At 45.5% G+C, this 12,747-nt stretch overlaps 1 protein-coding gene across 1 annotated transcript in view; it reads left to right on the top strand.

The window, feature by feature from the left end:
• Window positions 1-7,154: 7,154 nt before the first annotated feature.
• GPR156 (G protein-coupled receptor 156) overlaps window positions 7,155-12,747 on the top strand; it is a 42,332-nt gene continuing 36,739 nt past the window's right edge. The window contains exon 1 of the mRNA XM_063950560.1: window positions 7,155-7,732. Within this exon, the coding sequence (XP_063806630.1) occupies window positions 7,613-7,732 (120 nt within the window). The 5' untranslated portion in view covers window positions 7,155-7,612. The remainder of the gene's footprint in view (window positions 7,733-12,747) is intronic.

Consider the following 12,747-nt stretch of genomic DNA (forward strand, 5'->3'; position numbering starts at 1 on the left):
TTAGCCCCTGTAGTTATGCCCCCTTGTAGCTTAGCCTTCAGTAGTAATGCCCCCAGTAGTTTGGCCCCTGTAGTTAAGCCCCCAGTAGTTTGGCCGCCCTGTAGTTTAGCTCCCAAGTAGTAATGCCCCTGTAGTTAAGCCGCCAGTAGTAATGCCCCTGTAGTTACGCCGCCAGTAGTTAGCACCTTTGTAGTTGGCCCCCAGTAATAGTCCCCCAGTAGTTTGCCCCCAGTAGATGCCACCCAGTAATAATATCCCCCAGTAGTTTGCCCCAGTAGATGCCCCCCAGTAATAATGTCCCCCAGCAGTTTGCCCCCAGTAGATGCCCCCCAGTAATAATGTCCCCCAGCAGTTTGCCCCCCAGTAATAATGTCCCCCAGCAGTTTGCCCCCAGTAGATGCCCCCCAGTAATAATGTCCTCCAGTAGTTTGCCCCCAGTAGTAATGCCCCCTAGGAGTTTGCCCCCAATAGATGACCCCCAGTGGATGCCCCCCAGTAATAATGCCCCCAGTAGATGGCCCCCAGTAAAAATGTCCCCCAGTAGCTGCCCCCAATAGATGACCCCCCAGTAGTAATGCCCCCAGTAGATGCCCCCCCAGTAATAATGCCCCCAGTAGCTGCCCCCAATAGATGACCCCCCAGTAATAATGCCCCCTACGAGTTTGCCCCAATAGATGACCCCCCTGTAGTAATACCCCCAGTAAAAATGTCCCCCAGTAGCTGCCCCCAATAGATGACCCCTGTGTAGTGATGCCCCCCAGTTATAATGCCCCCAGTAGTTTGCCCCCCCCCAGTAGTAATGCCCCTTGTTGATGCCCCCCCAGTAGTAATGTCCCCCATAGTTTGCCCCCAGTAGATGCCCCCGCTGCATTAAGGAAGAAAAAAACATACTTACCGAGCCCCGTTCCCGCTTCCAGGCCGCTGCAGTCCTCCTCCTCCCTGGGCGTCCGCTCCTCAGTCAGCACTATGAGAGAGACGTCATGACTGACGCCTCTCCCATAGCGCACGGCGCACAGTGACAGCGCCGGAAGCCGGAGCTCAGTACTGAGCTCCTGCCTCCAGCTGCCGCTATGCAGGGAGACGGGTGCCCGCTGGTAACACAATCTCAGCGGGCGCCCGTCATCTCCCTGTGTGGTGCCGGCGCCGGGTGGGGGTGACGGGGGACAGAAGGCCGCAAATGACAGGGGGGCACGGGCCCGAGTGCCCCCCCCCCCCTGGATCCGCCACTGACTATAGCCAATGCAGGGAGTGCAGCAACACTCTGCAGTAATAAGAATAAGCAATGCTGTATATTAGGCTGGGAATCTCTGCTTTGTAGCCATGTGTATATAACATCTGCCATGTGTTTCTTGTTGCTGTCCTCTGGTAGGACACAGAGCTGTTATACAGACACCACTATAGCCAATGCTGGGAGTGTAGCAACACTCTGCAGTAATAAGAATAAGCAATGCTGTATATTAGGCTGGGAATCTTTGCTTTGTAGCCATGTGTATATAGCATCTGCCATGTGTTTCTTGGTGCTGTCCTCTAGTAGGACACAAAGCTGTTATACAGACACCACTATAGCCAATACAGAGGGTGCAGCAACACTCTGCAGTAATAAGAATAAGAATAAGCAATGCTGTATATTAGCTGTGAATCTCTGCTTTGTGGCCATGTGTATATATCATCTGCCATGTGTTTCTTGTTGCTGTCCTCTGGTAGGACACAAAGCTGTTATACAGACACCACTATAACCAATGCAGGGAGTGCAGCAACACCTGCAGTAATAAGAATAAGCAATGCTGTATATTAGGCTGGGAATCTCTGCTTTGTAGCCATGTGTATATAGCATTTGCCATGTGCTTCTTGTTGCTGTCCTCTGGTAGGACACAGAGCTGTTATACAGACACCACTATAGCCAATGCAGGGAGTGCAGCAACACTCTACAGTAATAAGAATGAGCAATACTGTATATTAGGCTGGGAATCTCTGCTTTGTAGCCATGTGTATATAACATCTGCCATGTGTTTTTTGGTGCAGTCCTCTGGTAGGACACAGAGCTGTTATACAGACACCACTATAGCCAATGCAGGGAGTGCAGCAACACTCTACAGTAATAAGAATAAGTAATGCTGTATATTAGGCTGGGAATCTCTGCTTTGTAGTCATGTGTATATAGCATCTGCCATGTGTTTCTTGGTGCTGTCCTCTGGTAGGACACAAAGCTGTTATACATACACCACTATAGCCAATACAGAGGGTGCAGCAACACTCTGCAGTAATAAGAATAAGCAATGCTGTATATTAGGCTGGGAATCTCTGCTTTGTAGTCATGTGTATATAGCATCTGCCATGTGTTTCTTGTTGCTGTCCTCTGGTAGGACACAAAGCTGTTATACAGACACCACTATAGCCAATGCAGGGAGTGCAGCAACACTCTACAGTTATAAGAATAAGCAATGCTGTATTTTAGGCTGGGAATCTCTGCTTTGTAGTCATGTGTATATAGCATCTGCCATGTGTTTCTTGTTGCTGTCCTCTGGTAGGACACAAAGCTGTTATACAGACACCACTATAGCCAATGCAGGGAGTGCAGCAACACTCTACAGTAATAAGAATAAGCAATGCTGTATATTAGGCTGGGAATCTCTGCTTTGTAGTCATGTGTATATAGCATCTGCCATGTGTTTCTTGTTGCTGTCCTCTGGTAGGACACACAGCTGTTATACAGACACCACTATAGCCAATGCAGGGAGTGCAGCAACACTCTACAGTAATAAGAATAAGCAATGCTGTATATTAGGCTGGGAATCTCTGCTTTGTAGTCATGTGTATATAGCATCTGCCATGTGTTTCTTGTTGCTGTCCTCTGGTAGGACACAAAGCTGTTATACAGACACCACTATAGCCAATGCAGGGAGTGCAGCAACACTCTACAGTAATAAGAATAAGCAATGCTGTATATTAGGCTGGGAATCTCTGCTTTGTAGTCATGTGTATATATCATCTGCCATGTGTTTCTTGTTGCTGTCCTCTGGTAGGACACAAAGCTGTTATACAGACACCACTATAGCCAATGCTGGGAGTGTAGCAACACTCTACAGCAGAGATTTTCAACCTTTTACAACTCGCGGCACACTGAACAAGATTTAAATATTGCCAAGGCACACTCAAATATAATGGTGATGCATGGTGCAGTTGCGTGTCCTAGGATGTCATGTCGCAGCTTCTCCATAGGTAATGCCTAAGCCACATCTGAGAAAGCCAGAAGAGCCCAACACTGCCCGGGCCCATAAATAGAACTGGCTCTGCAACCACTAAACCCACCAGTATTGATCGTTCCAGGGCCTCAGTAGCGGCAAAACACTGACGGGCCTGGCTGTGCTTCTATGGCGGCACACCTGGAGACTGCTCAGGGCACAACAGTGTGCCACGGCACAGTGGTTGAAAAACACTGCTCTACAGTAATAAGAATAAGCAATGCTGTATATTAGGCTGGGAATCTCTGCTTTGTAGCCATGTGTATATAGCATCTGCCATGTGTTTCTTGTTGCTGTCCTCTGGTAGGACACAGAGCTGTTATACAGACACCAATATAGCCAATACAGAGGGTGCAGCAACACTCTGCAGTAATAAGAATAAGCAATGCTGTATATTAGCTGGGAATCTCTGCTTTGTAGCCATGTGTATATATCATCTGCCATGTGTTTCTTGTTGCTGTCCTCTGGTAGGACACAAAGCTGTTATACAGACACCACTATAGCCAATGCAGGGAGTGCAGCAACACTCTACAGTAATAAGAATAAGCAATGCTGTATATTAGGCTGGGAATCTCTGCTTTGTAGTCATGTGTATATAGCATCTGCCATGTGTTTCTTGTTGCTGTCCTCTGGTAGGACACAGAGCTGTTATACAGACACCACTATAGCCAATGCAGGGAGTGCAGCAACACTCTACAGTAATAAGAATAAGCAATGCTGTATATTAGGCTGGGAATCTCTGCTTTGTAGCCATGTGTATATAACATCTGCCATGTGTTTCTTGGTGCTGTCCTCTGGTAGGACACAGAGCTGTTATACAGACACCACTTATAGCCAATGCTGGGAGTGCAGCAACACTCTGCAGTAATAAGAATAAGCAATGCTGTATATTAGGCTGGGAATCTCTGCTTTGTAGCCATGTGTATATAGCATCTGCCATGTGTTTCTTGTTGCTGTCCTCTGGTAGGACACAGAGCTGTTATACAGACACCACTATAGCCAATGTTGGGAGTGTAGCAACACTCTGCAGTAATAAGAATAAGCAATGCTGTATATTAGGCTGGGAATCTTTGCTTTGTAGCCATGTGTATATAGCATCTGCCATGTGTTTCTTGGTGCTGTCCTCTAGTAGGACACAAAGCTGTTATACAGACACCACTATAGCCAATACAGAGGGTGCAGCAACACTCTGCAGTAATAAGAATAAGAATAAGCAATGCTGTATATTAGCTGTGAATCTCTGCTTTGTGGCCATGTGTATATATCATCTGCCATGTGTTTCTTGTTGCTGTCCTCTGGTAGGACACAAAGCTGTTATACAGACACCACTATAACCAATGCAGGGAGTGCAGCAACACCTGCAGTAATAAGAATAAGCAATGCTGTATATTAGGCTGGGAATCTCTGCTTTGTAGCCATGTGTATATAGCATTTGCCATGTGCTTCTTGTTGCTGTCCTCTGGTAGGACACAGAGCTGTTATACAGACACCACTATAGCCAATGCAGGGAGTGCAGCAACACTCTACAGTAATAAGAATAAGTAATGCTGTATATTAGGCTGGGAATCTCTGCTTTGTAGTCATGTGTATATAGCATCTGCCATGTGTTTCTTGTTGCTGTCCTCTGGTAGGACACAAAGCTGTTATACAGACACCACTATAGCCAATGCAGAGGGTGCAGCAACACTCTACAGTAATAAGAATAAGCAATGCTGTATTTTAGGCTGGGAATCTCTGATTTGTAGTCATGTGTATATAGCATCTGCCATGTGTTTCTTGTTGCTGTCCTCTGGTAGGACACAAAGCTGTTATACAGACACCACTATAGCCAATGCAGAGGGTGCAGCAACACTCTACAGTAATAAGAATAAGCAATGCTGTATTTTAGGCTGGGAATCTCTGCTTTGTAGTCATGTGTATATAGCATCTGCCATGTGTTTCTTGTTGCTGTCCTCTGGTAGGACACAAAGCTGTTATACAGACACCACTATAGCCAATGCAGGGAGTGCAGCAACACTCTACAGTAATAAGAATAAGCAATGCTGTATATTAGGCTGGGAATCTCTGCTTTGTAGTCATGTGTATATAGCATCTGCCATGTGTTTCTTGTTGCTGTCCTCTGGTAGGACACAAAGCTGTTATACAGACACCACTATAGCCAATGCAGAGAGTGCAGCAACACTCTACAGTAATAAGAATAAGCAATGCTGTATTTTAGGCTGGGAATCTCTGCTTTGTAGTCATGTGTATATAGCATCTGCCATGTGTTTCTTGTTGCTGTCCTCTGGTAGGACACAAAGCTGTTATACAGACACCACTATAGCCAATGCAGGGAGTGCAGCAACACTCTACAGTAATAAGAATGAGCAATGCTGTATATTAGGCTGGGAATCTCTGCTTTGTAGTCACGTGTATATAACATCTGCCATGTGTTTCTTGGTGCTGTCCTCTGGTAGGACACAAAGCTGTTATACAGACACCACTATAGCCAATGCAGGGAGTGCAGCAACACTCTGCAGTAATAAGAATAAGCAATGCTGTATATTAGGCTGGGAATCTCTGCTTTGTAGTCATGTGTATATAGCATCTGCCATGTGTTTCTTGGTGCTGTCCTCTGGTAGGACACAAAGCTGTTATACATACACCACTATAGCCAATACAGAGGGTGCAGCAACACTCTGCAGTAATAAGAATAAGCAATGCTGTATATTAGGCTGGGAATCTCTGCTTTGTAGTCATGTGTATATAGCATCTGCCATGTGTTTCTTGTTGCTGTCCTCTGGTAGGACACAAAGCTGTTATACAGACACCACTATAGCCAATGCTGGGAGTGCAGCAACACTCTGCAGTAATAAGAATGAGCAATGCTGTATTTTAGGCTGGGAATCTCTGCTTTGTAGTCATGTGTATATAGCATCTGCCATGTGTTTCTTGTTGCAGTCCTCTGTTAGGACACAGAGCTGTTATACAGACACCACTATAACCAATGCAGGGAGTGCAGCAACACTCTGCAGTAATAAGAATGAGAAATGCTGTATTTTAGGCTGGGAATCTCTGCCTGTGGTAGGCATGGTGACAACTTAGTACCTGGATATAAAGGAGCTCTGATTCCTAAACGATATTATTATTACTAGTTATTTATATAGCGCACACATATTCCGCAGCGCTGTACAGAGAATATTTCCCCATTCACATCAGTCCCTGTCCCAGTGGAGCTTACACTCTATATTCCCTATCACATTTACACACACACACACACACACATACACACTAAGGTAAATTTGTTTTGTTTTGTTGGAAGCCAATTATCCTACCAGTATATTTTTGGGATTGTGGGAGGAAACCGGAGTACCCGGAGGAAACCCACGCAGCACAGTTAGGGCCATGGTGGGAATCAAACCCATGACCTCAGTGCTGTGAGGCGGTAATGCTAACCACTACACCATCCGTACTGCCCTGATATATAAGGTAACTGATGGAGGAGATTAGTCTATTTGCCATTTTTGAGTCCAGGAAGGACTTTTGTTGCCGTATGTGAAAGTCGCCTCTGTACGGAGTGTTACCTCCTTCTGGATCAATATCTATTGAACTTAATAATAATAATAATAATAATAATAATAGGGTAGACTAGATATACTGACTTTTTTACCCTTACTATGTAGCTTTCTGTAAGTACAATGCTACATGATGGCACATTATGAAACTAGTGAGATGATGCTATGCATTTAGTCAAAGTGGCAGCAGGGCATACACACGCCACGAAAGTGATCTGAAGGTGGACATCCCTTCTCCAGTACCTGAGAGCAGACGTGGCATAGCTGCATTACATGCTGCCCTGGCTGTTGGTCCTGCGGCTTATGCTGTATGTTGTGTAGATGTAACCTAGTTGTCTACTTTTTGTATTTCAGAGCCACATTATTATCAGTCTGCTGAGCCTTCTGTATGTGATGTGAGTGAGAACATCCATTCATCAATAATGCTGGCACATGCCGCCATCTTGTGTTACATCTGAGGTACTGCACCAGCAGCTACTACAACTGAGAAGCACAATGTCACCTTTATAGAAAGTAATGGGGGACCTGACGCAAACAAAGGAACTGTCCTTCTGATCAAGAGTAATTTCCTGCAGGTGGCTGGGCGCACCGTCTGGATTTCTGAATTCCAGGGAATGGAGGAGCTACAAGGGTTGCAGTGACTGCACATTTCTAATACCTTTATGATCTGTTAGATAAGAAACTTTATTGGTGGATCTGCGTGTATCAGATACAGATGGAGACATAGAGATGTCTGTGACGTGCTGCTAGCAGGAGTATGACGGAACGTGCGACTCCCATGGTTCGGAGGCAGTGCCGTATTCTGCATGCCAGTGTATGACCTCGGCTATGGAGCCCACCCTGAATTGCAGTCTGTTGTCAGAGAGTCACATTGACACATCGCTGGACAGGACGGAGGCTCTGTGGGTGCTGCTAGAACTCTGCCGGCTGTCCAGGGTGAGATGAGGCGCTCTCTTCTGTGTGCAAACATCCTCACTGTATACACTATACTGCATATAATGTCATAGAACCACAGCGGTACACGCCAGGGGCCCAGTGTACACACACGCCACATCCTCACTGTATACACTATACTGTATATAATATTATAGAACCACAGCGGTACATGCCAGGGGCCCAGTGTACACACACGCCACATCCTCACTGTATACACTATACTGTATATAATATTATAGAACCACAGCGGTACACGCCAGGGGCCCAGTGTACACACACGCCACATCCTCACTGTATACACTATACTGTATATAATATTATAGAACCACAGCGGTACATGCCAGGGGCCCAGTGTACACACACGCCACATCCTCACTGTATACACTATACTGTATATAATATTATAGCACCACAGCGGTAAACGCCAGGGGCCCAGTGTACACACACGCCACATCCTCACTGTATATACTATACTGTATATAATATTATAGAACCACAGCGGTAAACGCCAGGGGCCCAGTGTACACACACGCCACATCCTCACTGTATATACTATACTGTATATAATATTATAGAACCACAGCAGTACATGCCAGGGGCCCAGTGTACACACACGCCACATCCTCACTGTATACACTATACTGTATATAACATTATAGAACCACAGCGGTACATGCCAGGGGCCCAGTGTACACACACGCCACATCATCACTGTATATACTATACTGTATATAATATTATAGAACCACAGCGGTACATGCCAGGGGCCCAGTGTACACACACTCCACATCCTCACTGTATACACTGTACTGTATATAATATTATAGAACCACAGCGGTACATGCCAGGGACCCAGTGTACACACACGCCACATCCTCACTGTATACACTATACTGTATATAATATTATAGAACCACAGCGGTACATGCCAGGGGCCCAGTGTACACACACGCCACATCCTCACTGTATACACTATACTGTATATAATATTATAGAACCACAGCGGTACATGCCAGGGGCCCAGTGTACACACACGCCACAACGTCACTGTATACACTGTACTGTATATAATATTATAGAACCACAGAGGTACACGCCAGGGGCCCAGTGTACACACACGCCACATCCACACTATATACAGTATACTGTATATAATATTATAGAACCACAGCGGTACATGCCAGGAGCCCAGTGTACACACACGCCACATCCTCACTGCATACACTATACTGTATATAATATTATAGAACCACATCGGTACATGCCAGGGGCCCAGTGTACACACACGCCACATTCTCACTGTATACACTATACTGTATATAATATTATAGAACCACAGCGGTACATGCCAGAGGCCCAGTGTACACACACGCCACATCCTCACTGTATACACTATACTGTATATAATATTATAGAACCACACCGGTACACGCCAGAGGCCCAGTGTACACACACGCCACATCCTCACTGTATACACTATACTGTATATAATATTATAGAACCACAGCGGTACACGCCAGGGGCCCAGTGTACACACACGCCACATCCTCACTGTATACACTATACTGTATATAATGTCATAGAACCACAGCGGTACATGCCAGGGGCCCAGTGTACACACACGCCACATCCTCACTGTATACACTATACTGTATATAATGTCATAGAACCACAGCGGTACATGCCAGGGGCCCAGTGTACACACACGCCACATCCTCACTGTATACACTATACTGTATATAATATTATAGAACCACAGCGGTACATGCCAGGGGCCCAGTGTACACACACACACCACATCCTCACTGTATACACTATACTGTATATAATATAATAGAACCACAGCGGTACATGCCAGGGGCCCAGTGTACACACACGCCACATCCTCACTGTATACACTATACTGTATATAATATTATAGAACCACAGCGGTACACGCCAGGGGCTCAGTGTACACACACGCCACATCCTCACTGTATACACTATACTGTATATAATATTATAGAACCACAGCGGTACATGCCAGGAGCCCAGTGTACACACACGCCACATCCTCACTGTATACACTGTACTGTATATAATATTATAGAACCACAGCGGTACATGCCAGGGGCCCAGTGTACACACACGCCACATCCTCACTGTATACAGTATACTGTATATAATATTATAGGACAACACCGGTACATGCCAGGAGCCCAGTGTACACACACGCCACATCCTCACTGTATATACTATACTGTATATAATATCATAGAACCACAGCGGTACATGCCAGGGGCCCAGTGTACACACACGCCACATCCTCACTGTATACACTATACTGTATATAATATTATAGAACCACAGCGGTACACGCCAGGGGCCCAGTGTACACACACGCCACATCCTCACTGTATACACTGTACTGTATATAATATTATAGAACCACAGCGGTACATGCCAGGGGCCCAGTGTACACACACGCCACATCCTCACTGTATACACTATACTGTATATAATATTATAGAACCACAGCGGTACATGCCAGGAGCCCAGTGTACACACACGCCACATCCTCACTCTATACACTATACTGTATATAATATTATAGAACCACAGCGGTACATGCCAGGGGCCCAGTGTACACACACGCCACATCCTCACTCTATACACTATACTGTATATAATATTATAGAACCACAGCGGTACATGCCAGGGGCCCAATGTACACACACGCCACATCCTCACTGTATACACTATACTGTATATAATATTATAGAACCACAGCGGTACACGCCAGGGGCCCAGTGTACACACACGCCACATCCTCACTGTATACACTATACTGTATATAATATTATAGAACCACAGCGGTACATGCCAGGGGCCCAGTGTACACACACGCCACATCCTCACTGTATACACTATACTGTATATAATATTATAGAACCACAGCGGTACATGCCAGGGGCCCAGTGTACACACACGCCACATCCTCACTGTATACACTATACTGTATATAATATAATAGAACCACAGCGGTACATGCCAGGGGCCCAGTGTACACACACGCCACATCCTCACTGTATACACTATACTGTATATAATATCATAGAACCACAGCGGTACATGCCAGGGGCCCAGTGTACACACACGCCACATCCACACTGTATACACTATACTGTATATAATATTATAGAACCACAGCGGTACATGCCAGGGGCCCAGTGTACACACACGCCACATCCTCACTGTATACACTATACTGTATATAATATTATAGAACCACAGCGGTACATGCCAGGGGCCCAGTGTACACACACGCCACATCCTCACTGTATACACTATACTGTATATAATATTATAGAACAACAGCGGTACATGCTAGGGGCCCAGTGTACACACACGCCACATCCTCACTGTATACACTATACTGTATATAATATTATAGAACCACAGCGGTACATGCCAGGGGCCCAGTGTACACACGCGCCACATCCTCACTGTATACACTATAATGTATATAATATTATAGAACCACAGCGGTACACGCCAGGGGCCCAGTGTACACACACGCCACATCCTCACTGTATACACTATACTGTATATAATATTATAGAACCACAGCGGTACACGCCAGGGGCCCAGTGTACACACACGCCACATCCTTACTGTATATACTATACTGTATATAATATTATAGAACCAAAGCGGTACATGTCAGGGGTCCAGTGTACACACACGCCACATCCTCACTGTATACACTATACTGTATATAATATTATAGAACCACAGCGGTACATGCCAGGGACCCAGTGTACACACACGCCACATCCTTACTGTATATACTATACTGTATATAATATTATAGAACCACAGCGGTACATGCCAGGGGCCCAGTGTACACACACGCCACATCCTCACTGTATACACTATACTGTATATATTATAGAACCACAGCGGTACATGTCAGGGGTCCAGTGTACACACACGCCACATCCTCACTGTATACACTATACTGTATATAATATTATAGAACCACAGCGGTACATGCCAGGGACCCAGTGTACACACACGCCACATCCTTACTGTATATACTATACTGTATATAATATTATAGCACCACAGCGGTACACGCCAGGGGCCCAGTGTACACACACGCCACATCCTCACTGTATACACTATACTGTATATAATATTATAGAACCACAGCGGTACATGCCAGGGGCCCAGTGTACACACACGCCACATCCTCACTGTATAAACTATATACTGTATATTATATTACAGAACCACAGCGGTACACGCCAGGGGCCCAGTGTACACACACGCCACATCCTCACTGTATACACTATACTGTATATAATATTATAGAACCACAGCGGTACATGCCAGGAGCCCAGTGTACACACACGCCACATCCTCACTGTATACACTATATACTGTATATAATATTACAGAACCACAGCGGTACACGCCAGGGGCCCAGTGTACACACACGCCACATCCTCACTGTATACACTATATACTGTATATAATATTACAGAACCACAGCGGTACATGCCAGGAGCCCAGTGTACACACACGCCACATCCTCACTGTATACACTATACTGTATATAATATTATAGAACCACAGCGGTACATGCCAGGGGCCCAGTGTACACACACGCCACATCCTCACTGTATACACTATACTGTATATAATATTATAGAGCTACAGCGGTACATGCTAGGGGCCCAGTGTACACACACGCCACATCCTCACTGTATACACTATACTGTATATAATATTATAGAACCACAGCGGTACATGCCAGGGGCCCAGTGTACACACACGCCACATCCTCACTGTATACACTATACTGTATATAATATTATAGAACCACAGCGGTACATGCCAAGGGCCCAGTGTACACACACGCCACATCCTCACTGTATACACTATACTGTATATAATATTATAGAACCACAGCGGTACATGCCAGGGGCCCAGTGTACACACACGCCACATCCTCACTGTATACACTGTAC

Source organism: Pseudophryne corroboree, chromosome 2, assembly GCF_028390025.1.
Source record: "Pseudophryne corroboree isolate aPseCor3 chromosome 2, aPseCor3.hap2, whole genome shotgun sequence".
Taxonomy (NCBI): Eukaryota; Metazoa; Chordata; class Amphibia; order Anura; family Myobatrachidae; genus Pseudophryne; species Pseudophryne corroboree.